The sequence below is a fragment of the Triplophysa rosa genome, linkage group LG21 (assembly GCF_024868665.1).
Source record: "Triplophysa rosa linkage group LG21, Trosa_1v2, whole genome shotgun sequence".
NCBI classification, from domain to species: domain Eukaryota; kingdom Metazoa; phylum Chordata; class Actinopteri; order Cypriniformes; family Nemacheilidae; genus Triplophysa; species Triplophysa rosa.
Genome location: NC_079910.1, coordinates 8925006 through 8947433, shown reverse-complemented (window position 1 = coordinate 8947433; position 22428 = coordinate 8925006). Strand labels below are relative to the sequence as shown.

At 38.8% G+C, this 22428-nt stretch overlaps 1 protein-coding gene across 1 annotated transcript; it reads left to right on the top strand.

The window, feature by feature from the left end:
- Window positions 1–641: 641 nt before the first annotated feature.
- rbms2b (RNA binding motif, single stranded interacting protein 2b) lies at window positions 642–22138 on the top strand. Its single transcript, XM_057319279.1, has 14 exons — window positions 642–810; window positions 8616–8782; window positions 13595–13653; window positions 13974–14065; window positions 17690–17847; window positions 18045–18124; window positions 18245–18354; window positions 18688–18734; window positions 18866–18959; window positions 20274–20324; window positions 20410–20520; window positions 20795–20875; window positions 20970–21057; window positions 21194–22138. Exons 1-13 carry the CDS (start codon window positions 739–741, stop codon window positions 21048–21050), a joined length of 1203 nt encoding a protein of 400 aa, XP_057175262.1. The 5' UTR covers window positions 642–738; the 3' UTR covers window positions 21051–21057; window positions 21194–22138.
- Window positions 22139–22428: the final 290 nt, after the last annotated feature.

Here is a 22428-nt window from a genome sequence, read left to right as displayed (position 1 = left end):
ATTCGCACATGTGGAAACGCCCCTTTTATCTGATTGGTCAAATCGCTCCGTCTTCTTTACGGCCTTAATTCTGCCATGCAGAACTAACATGAGCTAACAATGAACAATACTTCTAAAGCACTTATCAATCTTAGTACTTAGCAATGTTAATGTCAACATACTAATACATATTTAAAATAAACAAACATCTGTTAACATTAGTCAATGCACATATGAACAAAAATGCATGAAAAATGAACAATTGTATTTGTATTAACTAACATTAACAAAGAGTAATTAATGCTGTTAAAGTATGTAGTTCAAGTGTTCTTGAAATGCTCGTGCGTTCAAGCTATGCGTTGTGTTTTTCATCGTGTTGCGGAATCGAACCCATAACCTTTGCTCTACACCTTAACTAAGTTACCCAGTTTTATGTCTTAATGTGTATTCATAGTCATGTGCATCTAGAAAAAGGTGCAGAGATCCCGTTATAAAACAGGGAGGGAATTCGCCATAAAGTTGAAATCAAAAAGAGCATTAAACACCTCGTTATATATTAAAATGTTATCTTTGCCACTTTTATATCATTTTAACACAGAATGTCTACTGCTGTTTGCTTTATGCGTGCTAATGAACAGCAGTGGTGTGTGTGTGGCTATAAGAGCGACTCAATCTCTTCCCCAGGCTCCCGGCTGACGTCAGCTGACTGTTTTGGCTGTACTGGGCGCTCCGGACACAGCGCTGCCGCTGTTGTAAAAAATGCTGCTCTCCGTGCCGCCAAGGACAGGAATCAACCCGTATAACAGTTATACCAGCAAAAGCAGTAAAAAGGTAAGGCGATGAACATACGCGGAGACGTCAGCTGTAGAAAAGGCTCGTTGATCTCGCTTATCTCTGTTGTCTGTGTAATTGCACGAGTGCGAGCTGCAGTGTCCTTGAAAGTGGAACCTGGGAAAGATTGAACTGTAGCGTTACGCGATCGTGCCGGAAAATGTACCGACGTACTGAAGTGAGCGCGTATTTAAAAAGTCGGCATCTTAGTGCTGATTTATCTACTACACTGTCGGCTGGGTGAGAAGTCACGGACTGTAGCCTACTGAACTTGCGAGCCGAAAGGATCGCGGACACTTGCGATTTATAGGGTCACGATGTCGGTGTAATCAGAATAGAGTATTAATTGGGATTCGTTAAAGATGGCATGAGGGGAAAAGAAAATGACTTTAACCAAGTTTTACGTCGAGTCATTGGCCCCACCCCTAAATATCTTACTACTACGACGGGAAACATTAAGGTTTCGAATTGACTTTGCGGATGAAGAGAGTCGATTCTCTTCGGGATACAAGATCTGTGCTGTGGTGCGTGTGCAGCATTGCCTTGTTGTTTTTTTTCAGTGCATGTTTTGCATTTATCAAAAACGTTTATTGTTTGTAAACTACACAATAACCTTTATTTCAGACTTTTCACAATATAGGCATATATTCAGTGCATTTCATGTTTTGACTTATGCATGAGACATGGCATAAAAATCACAATAAAAATGATTTTGACATATTATTAAAGACGTTTGACGTATATTGTGCACTTAAGGTCTTCTATACAGATTTAAGATTGAAGGGGAAGATTCTTGAATCGGGTGTACGTGCTTGCAGATTTATACAAAGCATGCCATCTTCAATGTCCTGACAAGGTCATCATAGAGTATAACTGATGTTGCAATAAAGACGGTGGAAAGAGAAAGAAGCAATTGTAAAGATCATTTTGTGAACTATTGTTTAACTGGTGTAAGAGGATAGATATAGCAATGTACCCTAAACATCACATTAGGATATGATACACTCTCTAGTCATCATCAGTTTTATAAGTGTACACTCTGACCTGGTCCATCTTGTCTCTCGTTGTGTTAATTCATCTGAGCTTCACAACCTTGCATGTAACAGAATGCAAGAACAGCGCTTATATACCAGCAGTTGTCAAATCTAACTCTGTTGTGAGTTAAGTTTGTGGCCAATGATTTACATTGCATTATTTGAAGAAATGAGAGAACTTTTGAGTTCCACCGTGTGGAATGTGTTTAACTTTATTGTTAGACCTCATTGTGCAACAATGTAAAGTCTTGAAAGATGATGGCAGGGAAAGATTATTGTTGTAAGGCATTCTAGAATTCACAGAGGTATTCTCTAGTTTAAAACACATTTTTGGAATAGTGAACATGGGGCGAGGGAGGTATAATATTATATTGTTATAACATGTAATATTAGACCAATAACTGAGTCACAATAACTATTGTTAGGAGTCTTTTGTTGTTTAGTGTATAGTTTTGCAATCTTTTACTTTCTTTTTGGCTGCATTGAGCTTTAATCTTGTTGTGACTGTAATGATCATTTCTGCATATCTGCATCTTTTATCATATGTGCAATTTGCTTGCTTTACAAATGGCCATGCTTTTCAGATCTGTCTCGCATTTTCATTTATTTTTAAATGTTACATTTTTAAAATCTCTCATGACAGAATTGTTTCATGTTTATCCTATAAAAACAAACAAATAAAGAATAGGTTGAGTAAAGATGCAGACCGAGCATTGCTCCAGAAAATGTTGAACTGACTAACAGCAGAAGTGCCAGCCGCTGAGCAGGCAGGTGTCCAGGCCCATGGTGCATCCTATCTCAATAACTCTCACAGCGGGGACATGGTTGCTGAACGCTGGGGTAGAAAGCGTAGGTAGTAGGCTAGAAAGCTGAGCTGGGCAGGTGGGCTTCGTGTTTGAGTGGATTTGGCCGTCTGTACCCAGTCATCAGACAGGGCCCCACAAACTTGGTGGCAGAGGAAGACATGTTTGTCATCACTTAAACCAAGACTGTATCTGCTGAAAGACTGCTGTGGAATGTAGATACAATACATACATACAGTGATTTATGGTGTTACTAGATAGTTCACCCAAAATGAAAATTATTTTATCATTTACTCATCCTCATGTCATTTCAAACCAATGACTTTCTTCTGCAGAACACAAAACATATATTTTGAAGAACGTTGGTAACCAAAGAACATTGGCCCTCGTTGACTTTGGACACAAAACCACAGTGACATTTTTCAAAATATCTTCATTTGTGTTCCACAGAATAATGGTTCTGATCATCTGATCATTTTGTAACTTTTGCTCTGGGTTGAATAGGCTCTGCAGAAGCGTCCATTTAAACATTTCCACAGTCTGTATATAAGTTATCAAGGGACATTTTCTAGAATGTTTTGGGTTGTGAGAGTATTCAGCCACTGGTCTGTAATTTCTTCCTTAAGTGCCCCAAACTTAGATAGGCTTTCTAAGCCCTGCGCGTCTGCTAGGCACTGCTGCACTGACTCACCCAACTGCTGTCAGCTCTGGCGGAATAAAATCCGGCGCAGAATAACACTCGGTGGGGCGGCAAAACGTTGCAAGTAGTTTTACACAGGATGAATATTTGGTTGCTCATTAAAATGTTCTAAAGATTCTTTGTCCTTTGTCACACACTTGTAGTTGACAGCCTATAAAATATGTGTCAAACAAAATCTGTCTATTGATAATGTTACGCAATATAGTCACAGAATACACTATTGTAATCATACACAGTTTTACACAATTTTAACAGCAGACAAAAAACATTATAAAGTTTTAGGCAGATTTTGATATGGCTTTGCTTTTAAAATATGTTTTCAGAATTATCCTTCAGGAGATAGGTCAGTTGAACACTTCTGAAAGCCACAGTTTTGAAAACTAAGCAGCCTTCCCCTCCTTCCCACAATCTTGGCATGCAGATTGCTCACATAAATGACCTGGAATTCCTGGAATTCCCATCTCAAACATTTTAAATGGATCCTGGTTTACCGGCTATGCAAAGTCATTTTTTACATTTATTTCTACTACAGATTTATATTCTGACATTTTTTTATAAGCCAAAGTGTTTCTCAAATGCAGACAAAGAGAGTATATGCCTGACAAAATATAATTCTGATTTGTGATTGTAACTTGGAAAAGGGTTGGGGACTCTTGAAAGTGAGTGATATTTTATATGCGGTTCCCTGCCTCCTTTACTTTTCATCCAATGAACCATGTTTGGGTAACACTGTATATTTCATATGAATTATTACCATATGCTTGCTATTAAGAAACGAAGGGCCCTATCATACACTCGGTGCAATGCGGTGCCAGGTGCTACGCAAGTGTTTTTTGCTATAGTTTCAGCCTGATGCAGTTTTAATTTTCACGTCCTGCGCCACGTTGTTTAAATAGCAAATGCATTTGTGCGCCCCTGTCTGAAAATAGACTGCGGCATTGACCAACCGAAACCTAGTCTAAAGTCAATGCCACAATATTTTTTTAGTTATTTAAAAGTCACCATAAAATTACACAGGAAAACTTGAAGTGTTTTACAGTGTTGCAGTGATTATTATAAATGATTTATCCGTGCACACCATTATTTTTTCAAAATTCATTTGCACTTGTTGTAATCTTTAATCAAAAACATTAAGCTCCTCTCCCCCTCTCAACAACAACTCTTCACCACATGACATCAGCAACAAAAAAGAGGTAGGACTATACTCACTGTCCAGTGCCCCTCCAGGCCCAACTTACAACAAACCAATCAAAAAGGGAAGGGAAAAATAAAGCCCGCCCTACATATTTTCTAATTTCAGAAGCCATTTCACTCGGATATACGTCACGATACGGAAAAGAAGTTAATGGCAACGAGCGGGTTGTTGCTAGAAGGGATACAGCTACGGCCGGAAGTGATGCAAAATCTCGCCATATAATTCCAACAAATTACATTAGCTAATTCCTACACCTACCCCAACCCTAAACCTAACCTTACAATAATTTAAAAAATATTAATCAACTGTTTTCAGCGTGACAAAAATTATGCGGTATTGAAGTGCGCATACCCAGTGGAGATAGCTGTATCCCTTCTATTCAAAACCCAATGAGTGCATTAGTATAGTAATATGCGCGCTACGCGCAGCAGCACACAATAATGTCAAATAATACAAATAAATAGATTACAATGTAAAAGATTATTGTGGACATAAAGATAAAAATCCGGCTTGTCCTGTAGATGGTCTGCTCACGTGCTTTAACCTCTTGCTCGAGCAAATGCATTTCCTTTCTGGAGAAGCGTCCAGTCTTTGCTCTTGCAAATTCCGCCCTGTAAATATCAAATCCGCCATGGCGCGAGCGCAACTGGCTCTTAAATGGAATGGGAGATGAGACTCTGATTGGTTTACTGCACGTTTCGCCCAAAACACACCCATGACTCATTAAGAGAATAGGGACAACCCTTTTAGACCATGCGCCTGGCGCACCGACCCTTTTCCCGTCCTTAAACTAGCAAAAGTGGATTCGGACACGCCCTAAATTCACTTGCGCTTCAGACCATGTGCTTAGATCGTTAAAATAGGGCCCAAGTGTCTGTGCATGTCTCTCAAGAAAAAAATATTTTTGCTTCAATTAAACTTTAGTAGTGACATAATATGCTTTAAGTTTTTTTTAGATTTACTGTTTTACAATTACATTACTTTTAGGGATTTAGCATACGCTGATTCAAAAATGAAAAACAATGGACTGCAAATTAATTAAGAATAAAATGTGCTTTACAAAGGTGTGCTTAAATACATAAAAAATGTGTTTACACAAATTTTTTTGCTTAAAAACATAATCAAAATGAAGATTCTGTCATCATTTACTCATGCACTTGTCATTTCAAACTTTACTTCTTCAGAACACAAAAACGAAAAAATTTAATTTTTCAGTTTTCTGCAACATACTGCAGTGCAGTGCATATCAATAGGTAAAATATTCATATTCCACCGCAAAACCCAAATAAATCCGAATATTATACCGTATGCAGCTAGGAGTGACAGACAAAACATTTATTTCCAGACAGTCACACCTGGTACCATCCCTATAGATCCAGATCCCCTGCTAACCCTTCAGAGCTGCTTACTGCCTCCTGTGACCTCTATTTCTGTGAGCTCGAGCTCATAGCCTTCCCTGGAGTCTGCCCTGGTGTCACTGCATCGGAGTAATCGTGAGAGATGCAAACCATGCTCTCATTACCACGCTGCTCATATCTATGGAAATGAAGCGGGAGCCTATAGCGGGCTCCACTGCAGTGCTGTTCTCAAGTGCAAATAGAGGAAGACTGTCTGATTTCATTATGGAGCACCCGAGATGTTCAAGGGCAGGTCTGCAGATATTGATTAGTTGTTGACAAGGATTTGTTCTGCATTCAGGTACATTGAGCCCGACCTGAAGTAAAGTGAGAGTAGCCGCATCGGATGGAACACGTGAGGATGGCTGTGATGCATGAATCGCTGTCAGCATGGTTGTGGATTTGCAGGAATGCATCCGTGTAATATGTCACATGCCTCGCGTGAACACGAGTTAAAGCGTGCTTGAATGGAAAGGCGTTCGTATACATTTCATAAGGGTCAGGAGTGAAATATGTGCTCCTATGCGGTTAAAATAAGCCTTACTGACTTTTCCGCTTGGAATCTTGCTTTTCCAAGGATTGGTTACAAGCATTCTTCCAAATATCTCTCTGTGTTCATCAAAACAAAGACATTTTTACAGATTTGGAACAAATCGAGGCTGAGTAAATGATGAGAGGATTTTTATTTTAAATTGCACAACACATCCATCATTATCAATTTTATTGATGTCATCCTTTATTTTTCTCATACAGTGTTTTGTGTGGTGTTGGTTGTAGGTGTGCAGCACCGCTCAACCTTGAACAGGGTTGCAGGGCAGATGGGCTTAGTGGGGGGGCAGTGGTTCAGTCATCTGTTTTCCCATGCAGAGGCAGAGTTAGCTGAGCTGTAATGAGATGGTGCTTTCTGACTGCACCCAGCACATGAGAGGGATTAGCTCTCAATGCTAACAAGCTCAGATCTCAATTAGACGGCCCAGTTCAACCGGCTCAGGAGGAGAGGACTCCTATATCTGACATAACGCTTTTGGATGTGCCCTTCTCTCTCCTTTCCAAGCATCTCAGCCAAACCAATGAACCTGTGGCATGTATTAAACTGGCCCATTGTTCCCTCTCTGAGATTTGATTTCACAGGCTTGACTAATGAAATACTTCATCCTTGCCTGACCCTCTGGCTGATGAGCAGTTAATTAGAAAGCTAACAGAACCTCTCAAGAGGAGAAAAGCCCCAGGCTTTGGGAATAACAACATTTGGAGACAAAATCTGTGTGCCTCTTCTAACCCATATTGTACAAAGTCAATGCGAATCGACGTTCACGATCTACTTTACATCTGTGATATGTATTTCAGAATCAGCGCTGTAGTTACAGTGCTTTTATGTGTTTAGCTAGTAGAACATTTTGTTAAAGGAGCAGTTCACCCAAAAATGAAAATTCTGTCATCATTTGCTTACCCCCGAGTTGTTCCATATCTGTATACATTTCTTTGTTCTGATGAACACAGAAAAATAAATTTAGAAGAATGCTTGTAACCAAACAGTTCTTGGCTACCATTGACGACCATAGTAGGAAAAATGAAAATGGTAGTCAAAAGTGCCCCAGAACTGTTTGCTTTCCTAAATTTTTGAAAATATCTTCTTTTGTGTTCAACTTGACCGTACTTTGGATAAAAAGCATCAAACAGGATATTCAAGGACGAAAAACTGATCCGTATGGACTTAAAACGTAAAAATTCAATTCAATTTTTTTATATAGCGCTTTTCACAATGTGCATTGTTCCAAAGCAGCTTTACAGGAGCAAATAAGAAAAACAGGAAAACACAGAAATGTAAAACACAGCGCAGTGCATGGTGTTTATAGACCAAGCAAGATCATTCTAATAAATAATATCTAATAAAGAAATAAATGCAGTCTCCCGGTGAGCAAGCCAACACTGCCCTGCTGTGGCGAGGAACCCAAACTCCAATGGTGAATAAATGGAGAAAAAAAAACCTCGGGAGAAACCAGGCTCAGCCGGGAGGGCCAGATCTCCTCTGACGTGTCATAGCATGCACTCAGTGACCCCGACCAAAAGCCACCGAGCAAACGTCCACGAAGAACAGGGAGAGCCCACCAGCCCAGGAAGCCCCACCCGCTGAAACCGTGCAGGTCCAACCCGGTCCCATTCCGCGATCGACACCAGACAACAGAGGAACAACCAGGGAAAAATAGTAATGGCATAATGTAACTTTATTCCTCATCGACATTCCGACATCGACCACAAAACAAGACCAAACCAGACCCACACAGCCCCAACAAATGAAACCCCCCAAACCACAACCAACAGCCCCCCCCCACTCCCCACAAACACCCACCCCGCAACCTCCAATCAAAGTCACTGAGTGCAGCTATAACTTCAACTGCTGTCATGTGATGTAAATTTAGCATTAAATACCAAGTATTGTAAATTTAGCATTAATGTGACAAGTAGTCCGTCTTTGCTCTTGGTTGGGGATGGAATTGATGGAAAAAGTGGGTGTTAACCAACACTATCACTAAGTAGCTATTTGACCATTAACTCGTTCCTAAAAGCCAAGAGGAAATTCAAACACCGCCATTTCCTTTTAAGACAATGAACAAAGCCTTGTGATGTTTAATCTTTCAAACCATGATTTATTGTGTCTTATCTCTGTTTTAACAGCAGGCGTATGCCTCCTCCACCCAGCAGATGGCGCCGCCCAGTCCTAACACCACCACCAGCAGTAATGGAAGCAGCGGTGGTGGGGATCAGCTTAGCAAAACCAACCTTTATATACGCGGTCTTCATCCAGGAACTACAGACCAGGACTTAGTCAAACTGTGTCAACCGTAAGTGTCCTTTTCCAATCCCTCCACTTAAAGGCGGGGTGTCCGATTTCTCTTAGCCGTTGTTGATGTTCAAATCACCAAAACAAACACACCCCTACCCCCATCTTTTGCTTTCGTCAGCGCTTGGCTAATGTCCGTACTGTGTACTGTTCACCTTACTGCTGATTGGCTACAAGGTTGTTTTGGTACTCGGCTCGACTCAGTTGTCTAAAGCGTAATTCAGAAATCGGTTACCCCGCCTTTAATGCAAACTTTTCCCTTTTTTGCCAAAGCATGTACTAAATGATAAAGAACCTAATTTTTGACAGTTCCCTAGACATATCCACCATTTTGACAATATCTATTTAATTCCGAAGGAATGAACAATCATAAATCATATCTCTTTATCTCAATTGTTTATTCAGATGAAATGGCGAACAAATAAAGATCTGCTTTGTGTTCTGTTTCTGGTTTTATTCAGTACTGAGCGTTCAGACAGCCTACTCATTTGACATGCTGTGTTTTACCTGCTGTGTAGGACTTATGCATGTAGTGTCAGCGTGCAGAGAGAGTTTTGAGAAGCAGGAGGAGCACACGATTTTGAGCGTCCTGATTTGACCCTTCACAGAGAGGTTGAAAATGTTCTGCTGGCAGGTCATGTTGACATGAATGCAAATTATGCTGGAAATGCTTTTAAAAAAGCTTATTTTGCATCTTGACTTAGTATACTGTATGTGGTGCAAATCATACATTTTTATTCATGAAATATTTGTACATATTTATGAAAGTTTGGTGTGAATCTTGGGTCAAACTCCATCTTGAAATTTGTGTGGATAGCGGATTCGTCTTTTCAAATAGTATTATTCTGACACCATTAGACCTGTGCATTCTTTGCTTTCATGTTAGACGACACTTTGGTGGAATGTGGTACTTAGCGTCACAAACTTGTGGCGAAGTCAACAGAGGTTTGGGTTTTAAACGGAGCTCTTTTCTGTTGACCGACCGCAGTGGTTCTGCAGTTATGCGTGACCCCCCTCCCGCACCTTACTTCCTGTTAGGGTTGATAAAAGTAAGAAAGGCTTCATTGCTGTTTTTGGTTCTAACAATAAGAGGTTGCGAAATGCAAAGTTAACATTAAAATGCCTTCTTAATTATATTACAAAAACGTTCTGTATATAACCTGACATAATACATTGTACATCATTTTAAAAAAAAACCTTTCTTTAATAACCCATTTAAATTATTATTCTATTTTTTGCTGTAACAAATTATAGTCAGGTTGTATCCTTTTTTTCCTTTGGAAACGAGTTGGACTCGTGACCAGAAGGTTGCCGGTTCGATTCCCAGGTCCGGTGGGTAACGACTGAGGTGCCCTTGAGCAAGGCACCTTACCCCTACTTGCTCCCCGATAGCTGCCCACTGCTCCGGGTGCTGTGACTTGCTGTGCGTGTGTTCACTACTCTCTGGATGGGTTAAATGTAGAGGTCACATTTCGGGTATGGGTCACCATATCTGACTAATAGGTCACTTTCACTTCACTTCAAAGAAATAGTTGCAAACTCTGCATGTGTATTTGATGTGTAATGTGATGTCCAATGAAAACGTAATTTTTGCTTTTTTACCATCGTAAAGGTTTATGTCTAATTTTAAGACAAACCGGTCATATATTTAAGCTGTTGTGAAAAGAATGTGCAGAGATTTGAGAAGCAGTGCTGAAGAGGCCCTCTCATTCTGAGCATTCTGGAAGAAACGCCTGAGATGAGGCTGCCCAGCCCTACAGGAAACTCTGAGCCCAGGGGGACAGAGAAAGACAAACAAGGGTAACAGCTGGGAGAGAGAGCAGACGTGAACTTACTGGTGTGTGTGTGTGTGTAGGAGCAGTGTGAAAGAAAGAGGAACAGATGATTTTGGGGAGTTTGAGAGAGAGAAGAGGCAAATATATGTCAGGTGTTTCTTAGTAAAGAAGGCTTAGCAAAGAATTACTGTTACATTTATAGAAAGCACAGCATAATAGTTTTATTTTTCACATTTATTGATGTGGTTGGGGCTTATATCCAATCTGATGTTGCAGTGCAACTGATATGCATTTTATTAATCCATGCATTTTTTTGCTGGGAAATGTGAAATTTCTAGGTAATATATAGGAGGTTCAGAAAAGTATGCTTGTTCTTCATAAAACATTCTGTGACAAAGTCTACATACTATACTGTGCACACTCTGTTTTATTTAGTATTGTCCTAATGAAGCTCTTATAGCAAAATATGTATTTACAAATATTCAACAAAATGGTAAAAAAGGATTGTGTTTAAAGCTTAAACACCCTTAGTTCATAATTTGTTTTTTTATTGCATCTTTATCTGGACATAACTAAAGGTGACCCTGGACCACAAAACCAGTCATAAGGGTCAATTGAGTAAATAAGCTTTCCGTTGACGTATGATTTGTTATGAAAGGACAATATTTGGCAGAGGTACAACTATTTGAAAATCTGGAATCTGATCAGAAAAATCAAAATATTGCGAATATCGCTTTTAAAGATGTCCATCAGAGGCGCTGTAGCAGGCTGTTGCTAAGAGGAAACAGGTTTGTTTTAACACTCTTTTGGCTTACCGCTGTAATGACGTTGTGAAGAGTAGAAGAACCCGAAAGCTGAAATTCTAAGCTTTACGTAGATACCAGACTTGAGTGGGTAATTCCCAAAGAGCGGGCAGCAGCGAGCGAAGTTTGTAGGTGTGTTTCTGGCCATTTTTGTTCACGATTTTGCTGCATCCACTCATACAAATCATGATTTGAAATATTTACGATAGGAAATTTACAAAATATCTTCATTGAACATGATCTTTACTTCATATCCTAAAGATTTTTGGCATAGAAGAAAAATCTATCATTTTGACCCATACAATGTATTGTTGGCTATTGCTACAAATATACCCATGCTACTTATGACTGGTTTTGTGGTCCAGGGTCACAAATAAAAAAAATCTTAATTTTTATAATCTGTACATATGTTTATGGTTATAAATGCTATTAAATAAGATATTCTGTGATATACAAATATATAGCTTACATTTAGTATAAATAATACAAAATGTATATGTATGTTAAGTATATTTATTACACGGCTCGTTGGAATGCTTGATTCTGATTGGCCAGTCGCGACATTTGCAGGTTCTTTATTCCCAGATAACAATCTCCCAAAACTAATAACACACGGTAACCGTGATGCAGCAAATCATTTTTACCGTTAAATATAAATATGTCTTTTAATAACATATGTGACATTATATTTACAAATGATTAAACCAAATTGCCTGTTCGTGGCATTTGAACGTCGTTTCTTACCTTAAAACCGAAAGTAAACGGCTTTTCCTTGCGGAAGGTCTGCATTCGGTTAAAATGGGCTAATAAAATATTTCAAATTCACATTTCATATCCAGTTTTTTCTCATGTGGCAAGTAGCCGTGTAATAAGCGGGATAATGTACAAGCAGCCGGCTGTTATCGCAAAATAAGCCCCTTCAGTGTGATACAAGACCCTCCGCTTCGACAGTGATCACACTGTCGAGGCTTATTTCTGCGATAACAACCGGCTGCCTGTACATTATCCCTTACATATTTATAAAAACTATAAACTATATTATGCATGAACTATAATGAGTATAAACTTATATTTGCATGAACAATAAAAAAGTAAAAGCTGTCAATCCCCCCACCACAGGTCAATACGAGTACTGATTTATTCCTGCAAAAGGGTCAAGCTACATCCGCACACTTACACTTGCAGCCCAGCTCCTAGCGCTTGCTTGACCGTGACTTTTGGCTCTCACACATGACTAGCTGTCCCTCCACCCCTGAGCTGCACTGGGGCAGAAGCAGGCAGGATTTCCAAGCGGTGGACTTCTTAGAAAAACTTATCAAGCAATGCCAGTTTGTGAAATAAGAGACATGTACAGACCAATTGTTAGAGTAACTTTGGTCAACCTGTTAAATCCAAACCAGTCATTTAAACACTATATTATGATTTTGCAGCAAAAACTGTTTACACATTTTCCTGTCTCGCACCTTTAGACACCTGCATTTTTTCAAATCAGATTCATTCATTATAATCATTATAATTCTGTTTTTTACACAAGAAACTGAAAAACGTTCCTGACACTTTAGCAGTGCATCTAAACTACAGTTTTCGTTGACTTTGGTTCAGTGATTTTTGTCCGTGTGGGATGCTATGCACGGGCAGTAGGACCCAGATGAGGCGGAGTGCAGCAGAGGGCATTGTTAGTCGATTGTTGTGGGTCCCAGCCAGAGCCACACAGAGCATACAAGGAGAACTCTCAGGTTACACTGCAAGCACATGCCTGGAAAGAACCCCTATGGCCCTCCCCGTCCCCCAGACTGCTGCAAGCCTCCTCTAATCCATAAACATGTACACAAATCTACCACTGTATACCTGTGCCGTGCTGCTGCAATGCCTCTTAAGATATGCAAAACGATACGATTGCTGTACGGCATCCATTATTCAATGAATGTTACCATTTGATCACAGTTTCTCCACCGCGTCAAGATTTCATGCAAATGATTCCTGGGATGTTTTGTGAGTGGTGCGGGTACCCTGCGTTTACGGGTTTGTGTGCCCCTGCTTAGATTACTTTGGCTCCTCCAAATCGTGTTTGACCTTATAAAATATCAGCCACCCACCAGATAGTGTCTTTGGGTGTGTTTATTACATGGTAATAAACACACCCATGGGTAATAAACGGTAATTACAATGTTATACACTAAATAATAGGTTTAGCCATCTAAACGGAATGTTTTGTGTCTTTTTTATGCTGCAAAGCTTTGGGAAAATAGTGTCCACCAAGGCCATCCTCGACAAGACCATCAACAAGTGTAAAGGTAAGATGTAATATTATTAATATAGCTTTTTATCTTTCACATTTGAGTGCTCTTCAAATAAACTTCCTCTTTTTTTATCTCTAACAAATGTGTGCTGATGTAACAGAAATGTGATTGTTATTGCATAACCCTGCATCTGTCGAGTGGACCAATGCCACTGCATTCATGTGTGTGGTTAAACTTGGCCTTGTAGCTATTTTCTCATGTGGGACAGAGATTACCAGTGGGAGCTAAGGTGCAAAGGAGTGATAGGCAACGCTATTGGATAAACGAATAAACTCTAAGCAGTGATCACTGATCCCGTGTGTGTATGTGTTCAGGCTATGGCTTTGTGGATTTCGACAGCCCAGCCTCTGCACAGAAAGCAGTGACGGCGTTAAAGGCCAGTGGAATTCAGGCTCAGATGGCAAAGGTAAGAGGCGGTGGAAGTAAATATCCTGTTCTTGAACTGCTTATAAAAACAGTACATATTTAAAACAGTTTAGACAAAGCAGCACCTCTGCCGTACCCTTGAGCTTCAAAGGCATTCCAGTTCTTTATAGTTAATGGTGCTTGCTAAAGCATACCAGGTTATGGAATTTGAACAAACCCCCAATTCTTTTCTTTATTGATTCTAGAAACATTAACATTAAAGGAACATTTCACCCAAAAATGAAAATTCTGTCTTTATTTACTCACCCTCAAGTTGTTCCAAATCTGTATAAATGTCTTCGTTCTGATATACAACAAGAAAGAGATTTGGATTTGCTTGTAACCAAACAGTTCTTGACCACCATTGACTACCGTAGTAGGAAAATTTGCTTTGTAAATATCTTTGTTCCGTTGAACACAAAACAAGAAATGTTAAAGATTGTAGGAAAGCAAACAGTTCTGGAGCACTTTTAACTACCACTGTAATGTTTCCTACTATGGTAGTCAATGGTGGCCAAGAACTGTCTGGTTATAAGCATTCTTCCAAATATCTTTCTCTGTGTTCATCAGAACAAAGACATTTATACAGATTTGGAACAACTCGAGGGTGAGTAAATGATGACATTTTTATTTTTGGGTGAACTGTCCCTTTAAGGACAGGCATATAGGGTCCCCCAAACCCTAAACACCATAGAAACCACCAAAAACATTTTAGCAACCTCATAGCAACACTCAGAACACCCATGCACCATGGCAGAGTTTAGCACAGACAGGCATCGTCATTAATGTTTTGGACAAATTGTTTTTATCCTCAACGAATCAAGTAAAGTGTTCCCAGCCCACACACAACATTCACAGCTTATCTACAAGGGAAAGCAATTCATGTTGAAAATAATTGCCGCCAATCACCGAGGTGTAGGACGGCGTGATTATTTTACCTAACGCTTGGCCCGTCTGTGGGCGTCGAGCCATGAAAACGGAGCTGGTGTCCCCATTTGGCTCATGCATCGAGTCATTCTACCATTGAGAGCGGTTCAAACGAATTGCCTGAGGAGTACAGTATTTGTCTTGTTTCTGCTCCTGCTTGGTTCTCCTGCTTCTCAAAGAGATTGTGTGTTCTCTCTCTCACTCGTGGCTGAGTCACTGTCTGAGCAGCTCGGCTGGCAGAGCCTCATGCCCTCCGTAGTGTACCACAGCCCTGCAGGCCAGCACTGCTCGTACCCTGGCCGACCGCTCGCAGGGCTCTGCTCTATCACTCAGACCTGCTCTTGTAGCGACGTGCCTTTATCACACATGTTTCACCTTTTCATGGTTTCTCTTGAAGTTTGTAGAGTATTTGAGATTCGCATCAGCGTGAAAGGGCCACCTTTAGCTTTTTTGCTTCACATCACCAGCCGCAGGTCTTCATTACAGCTCTTTTGGAATCTTTTAGTGACCTGACCTATTTAAGAGTCTAATAAATCTGTTTGTGTGGCGACTGCCTTAAAAATGTGTATATATATACTGTATATACTATATATACCGCCGCAGAAAAAATTAAAAGACCATTCCAAATTTCTTTCAATCATTTCCAGATGTATTGTTGCCATTCCGAGCTTATCACATGAAAAAATAATTTTGTACAATTGTACTACTCTCGTATTTCTTAAAGGTGAATATGAACTTGTTTTCTTTGCAGTATTTCAGGTCTGAAAAAATACAGAGCATCCTTTCTGTTTTCTTTTTTTGCAAATAACTGCAAATAGAAACAAAAGTTTTATTTGAAATTTGGGAGAAATATTGTTAGTATTTCACAGAATAAAACAAAAATGATAAATTTACCTAAACACTTACCTATAAATAGTAAATTCAGAAAAATTGTTTTATATTGTATATATATATATATTCTTATATAGGTAATTTTCCATGGGGTCTCATTATAGTATCTATTATAATATTTTGTCTTCATATTTTATGAACAATTTACATTTATTCTTTACATTACATTTTTTTACATTTTATCCAAAGCAATACAATAAACCTCTTTATCGTAGATAAAGTATTACATGTATATTATGTAACACAAATAAATACCATTTAAGCAATTTATTAATTTTGTACATTATATGAGAATGAAAACGAAATTACTTTTTTGTATTACAGTAATGAGAATGCCGGGCAGTAGCATTTATGCTAAGGTGTCTTTAAAATAATGTCGCAATCTTAATGGTCCTAAAATAAGCTTCATTTTCTATATGTCAAACGTAGTTCATTGTACGAAGAAAATATGATAACTCGGACATGTCTGTACAGGTTTAGTAAGATTCACCCACCCTTCTCGAGACGCGATTAGATCAGTGCAAAGATCACCTTCATCGCAGGTCACTGCAATTAGACATTTATTATTCATGATGCAGCGATGAACTGCTAATGCATTTAGGGCTCATATTTTAATCTCATCTGCACACCAAAGCAATGAATATGCAAAATAGCAGCAGGGTGAATTGGAGGTTTGCTATCTTGCAGCTATCTTTAAGACCCGTCTGATTTGTTTATGCAGGTAACACCACTCATGCTTCAGTGAAAACGAAAAAATTAATTGGAGCTGTATAATATGATTAAGGGGTTTTCAGATACGGAACTGCAACCTTCTGCTCGTGCTTATTGCGGCAGTTTGTGCAGTTTGATGTAGCTGTTAATTTAGGTTAGAAGAGATGCCAGCGTGTGCTGTTTGCATATTTGCTGTCATACTTTCAGCTTCAAACGATGCTAATTAGATCTTTATATGGTAATTGACTCAGCACAGGCCTTTAAAAGTCACTTGGACGCATTTTACATTAAAAAACAGATTTTTGGCCAAAGCAAAATGTTTAGAACAGCTGACTACTGTTTAAGGACAAACCTAATTTTTTACTTGTGCACCAAAACGGAACAAAAGCAGAACCAGTTTTATCACCTGCACAAACTAACCACATCAATACACGTGGCTGCTGGATCAGCAGTTAGTCTGTAAACGTCTGAACTCTTTCACAATCTTTCCTTTGTACCTACAAATGCAATATGTTTTATATTAAATATACGAAATATATGTATAGCGTTTAAACATTTAGTCACTTGTGTAAAATGTTTGTTTTAGATTTCACAAACCTTTTAATCTGAAGGCATATTCTTAAATTTGTAAAATTATTTTGTAGACAAAAATATAAGTGCACAAACATGTTATACAAGTGGTTCTCAAACCTTTTTTAAACCCGTAAAAAATTGGCGGCCCCCACTCTGGTTTCCCTTCTGTCTATTTATGATTGTGTTACGGTAGGGGGTTATATAATTACAAAAGAATTGCTTAATTTAATAGAAATGTTTCTAAAATTAAATGACTTCATAATAACTGGGAAAAACCAGCCAATATAAATCGTGATGTGAATCCCAGCATTTAGACAGTGTTGAAGGCATCCCTTGTAGTCATATTCCCAAAGTTACATTTGTGGTAATCTATTGTTTTGATCATTCTAAAATATGGAAAAAAATTTAAGTAGGTGAAGTAAAATTTTGCGTGCTAAGTGTATGTCTGCCATGTCAAAAAAAAACTTTCTTCAACTTTTCTTCTGCTTATTACATCACTCTGTCTCTTGCTCATGACCTGCAGCAACAGGAACAGGACCCCACCAACCTGTACATCTCCAATCTGCCTCTGTCTATGGATGAGCAGGAGTTAGAGAGCATGCTCAAACCCTTCAGTCAGGTGATCTCTACACGAATCTTACGCGACGCAAACGGCACCAGCCGTGGAGTGGGATTCGCCAGGTAAACCTCACCAAATGATTAGTTAAATAACTAATAATACTAGTATATTTGCACCCACTCTTAAAATATCTGGGGCGTTTTTGTTGGAACGTTTTTGTTGTAGGCCCTGGTTAATTTCTGACCCTGCTGGAGACTCATGCATATCATCTGACATGATCATCGTTAATGTTTGATTAATTTTGCAATTACTCTGTCAGGATGGAATCGACTGAGAAATGTGAGGCCATCATTCAACATTTTAATGGCAAATACATCAAGACTCCTCCAGGAGTAGCAGGTAACACTTTTGTGTGGCAGCCTGAATGGTTTAATTTTTGTATGGGGGATTATGTTGACTGCATGATTATGACTGATCGATTATGAAAGCCGGAGACTGAAATGATATGTTTGCCTTTAGTGCCTATAGAACCCTTGCTGTGTAAATTTGCGGATGGAGGACAGAAGAAGCGGCTGAATCAGGGGAAATATCACTCGAATGGGCGGCAGTGGCCAAGAGAGGGCGACACTGTGAGAGAGCTGCTTTAAATCATTGTCACATAAAACAAACAAAAAAATCAGTTCGCCCAAAAAAGGAAAATTATATTCTTATTTAATCACCCTCATGTTTTTTGCAAATCAAGACTGTTAAAGTCTTAAAGAGTACAACAGTAAAATGTAATCATTCTTTAGAAGTTATCTTTTTGTATTGTATATTAAAAAAGGATTTACAAGTGATACGTGGGTAAGAATTCATTTTGGGGTTAACTATACCTTTAAATAATTTTCTAGTCTCGACAAGTATCGACTCGCTATTTTCTAGTTTAAGTATTAACTGTCTCTCTCTTTCTCACGCAAATACAGGGTGGGATGACGCTAACATACGACCCTACCCCCTCTTTACAAAATGGGTGTGTTCAGAGTTTATCACTCAACAATGGAAATATTGCTTCACTTCAGATATGCAGTGCTTCATCACACTACCAATGACAGAATGGTGAAAGCTCAGACTGTTAAAATGTGTCTCTGTCGCCCCCTGCAGGTTTTACTCTCCTTCCTACAGCATTGCTCCAAACAGAATTATTGCTCAGACCTCAATCTCTCCATACATGCACTCACCTGTATCCACATACCAGGTATGACTTCTTTTGGTGGGCCCCATATTACTGAGATGCTTTAATGTGTATACCGCACTTGACGGAATACTTCCTTATATAGTGCTCACTTGCTTTGCAGGGAAAGTTAATGTAAGCCAAACCTCGCAGATTCAGCACAAATCGTGAAGCCTAATTGTGCAGCATGTGCTCATATTTGACCTACTTGAAGATAGCCGTCATTACGCACAAATAACGGCACATTGTCCATTTGCATTAAAGTCCCCGTGAACCGGAAGTTGAGATCGTTTTTACTTCCGTATTTTGATGCATTTCCGAGTGAAATGGAATTTTGAATGAGACAAATAGTGGGCGTGGCTTTCGTCTTTCGCTGCGATTTGATTGGATGTATAAAAACAGCCGTTGCATTTTGAAATGGCAGCAGACTGACAGTTGAAAGGGAGGGATTAACGAATGCTCCTCCCAAGACTAACATATGTCATTTAACATGGATAGTCATTACAGGACGGAAGTGCAGTTTCAGATTTAAACTGAAGTTTATGAGGGCTCACGACTTTTAAAAAGAGAATGACCCACATTGATAAACTATTTACAATAAACGCTGCAATATTTCTTGAAAAAAAATAGGCATTGTAATTTTTTATTCACTGGGACTTTAAAGGTATAGCGAAGACTTGCCTAAAATGATGAAAGGAGATACAGGATGACTTTAATTTTAATATTAATAAAATCAAATACAGATTGTTTGATTATTTTATAGATTTTTATTTTGTAAAAGTAGCCATTTGGCTGGTGAGTGATAAGCTGCGTCTCAACTCGAAGGCTGCGTCCTGTGGAGGTCGGATTGTCGACCGCATACGTTATCGAGGGTTATTATTTCAGGTTTTATTTTAGAAAAGCAATCGTTACATTTCAAGGTAAGAATGAAACTACAATGATTACGTCTTAAGATAAATAAATGTCAATTTGATAATGTTTTGAACTGAAATGAGACAACCTCGATGACGTATGCTGTCGACAAATGCGATCTCCGGAGGAGGCAGCCTTCGAAATTGAGACGCAGCTGTAAAGTAAATGTCAGACACATCATACACAAATAAAAACTTGAAAAAATCTAATAATCACTATATTCAAAGAATATTCGATGTATTATTGATTTTTTGCTGTCACCCTGTTGAAAAAACCAGCATATGCTGGTTAGCTAGGTTTTGACCAGCACAAACCAGCTACCATGCTTCAAAACCTACCTAACCAGCATATGCTGGTTTTTTCAACTGGGTGGTAGGTAGTGGGTCTAAATCTTCTGTTTTTACCAAAAAAATCTCTGTTTTTCAGGTACACAATCCGTCCTGGATACATCACCAGTCTTACCTCATGCAGCCGACAGTAAGTATACTCACTGTTTGTCCTCACCTCTAAAGCATGTGTGACGTTCTGACTCTCCCTCCTATCTCTCTGCCTGTGTGCACAGGGTCCCGTCCTGACGCCCACACTGGATCACAATATGACCATCCAACCCACTGCCATAATCGGGCCTCTTACACAGCAGCTCAGCCATCTAACCCTGGGCAGCACAGGCACAGTATGTACCCCCACACATGCCTGCAGAGAATTCATTGAAAATATCAATACAAATGGAAAATATCAAGGCATAATTATATTCATAAAGCTGTTTTATAAAAAACGACTTTGCACTACAGTGTAATTAAGCAAACGCTCGTGGGTAAATAACAACGTGAGTGCCATTACAACGGAGAACCCTCTGTTTTTGTTTGTTGTACTTAAAACATCCATGTGAAGTATCTGTGATTATAGGCATTTAACTTCAATTTGTAAATGTGTTTGTCTTTCCTCAGTATATGCCCACAAACACAACTATGCAAGGGACCTACATACCACAATATGCCCAAGTGCCTCCTTCAAGCATTACAGCAGAGGTACAGTGTAAAACATTTGCATGCTGAATTATTTGAAGTGTTTTAAAGCTCGCTTTATTCATTGTCGGTAATGCTGACCTCGTGCCACATGCAGGAAAATGGCATCCAACAGCAGCAGGTTGCCATAGAGACACCCACAGACCACACAACATACTCCTACCAGCATGGCAAGTGATGAGAAGGTGAGTTAAGTCACGTTGATTTGGAAATGTTTTAGTCTCTAATGGAAAGAGAGAAAAACAATCCTCTAAATGTTTAACTCCCCTATAATTAAACTGATATAAACATAGAAAATGTATTACCTTCTTATGTTCTTAGAAGTGATGGAGGACATTGGATTTTAAACCATCTCTCTTGATGTTGAAAGGAATGGACATTGTGAAAAAGAATCAAGAAGCCCGTGTCTTTCTAGTGAAGAAAGGCAGATGTTGTGATTTCTTTCAACCGATAATGAAGCTAAACCTTTTTTAGTAAGAGCGAAAGACTTGGATGGAGAAAGCTGACTATAAAATGTCGCAAAAAGCAAATAAGCTTTTTTAACACAGAAACAAACACACACACTTTGAGATATTTTATTTTTCTGCAACTTTATTTTCTAAAACATTCTGCAAAGCCAGAATGAAACAATGTTACAGCACCACGTGTCATTTTAATTTGATTTCAAAACTTTTTGTAAAGTTCTTTAAAATTTGCTTTTGAACTGTTCGCTGCAGGAGGAATTTTGTACATAAAAACAATGTTTTTGCAAAGATCTTGCTGAATTTTCTTGAATATCGATTTTAAGGAAATTTTGAGGAACCTGCTTTTAAACCAGCAGCAAAGTCATTGTTTTGATAGATCTACAGAAACCGTGCTGTGTCCAAGAGCGTAATGCCCTCGTTATTTCAAGCAAGACAATTCTAATTTCTATAACTATGACCTCATATTCCCTCAGAAAAAATACCTTTTCCTTCCAAAATGCTGCTTTATCTTGTTAGATCATTCTCTGTTTAAATGTTGAGATTTATTTTTGTATTTGAAGATTTTTTTTTTAAAGAACATTTCCAAGAGATTTGGATGATAAACTTTTGTATGACCTTGTTTTCATGCCAATGGTTCTCTCTTGCCTCTTCATACATACGTTATGTATTTTCTTTTATTCATTATAAGGAGTGCTCCACCAACGTTGTTGACCTGTAAATTAATTTACTTGCCTTGGTGAACTTTAAAAATGAGGATTGTGTTTGTTGGGCTTTGTCCCCCGAGATATAAAACTGCAATATAATGAAAACCAAGAGTTCTTCATTTTTTGTGAAACACTCCTCTGTTTTCTTGTGCTGAGGTACAAGATTTTAAACTGGAATGGTCATGCGTCACATACACATCCAAGATGGCAGAATGTACCTTAAAATTTTGTGAACGGGATATTTGTTCAAGTATATAAATATAATAATTATATACTATAAATATAAAACATGTTAAGAAAATATCTTACTTACTCTGTCATGTGAACAGGTGAAATCACTAGTTGTCACTTTAAAACATCTTGCAAATAGATATCCGATATATAGTCA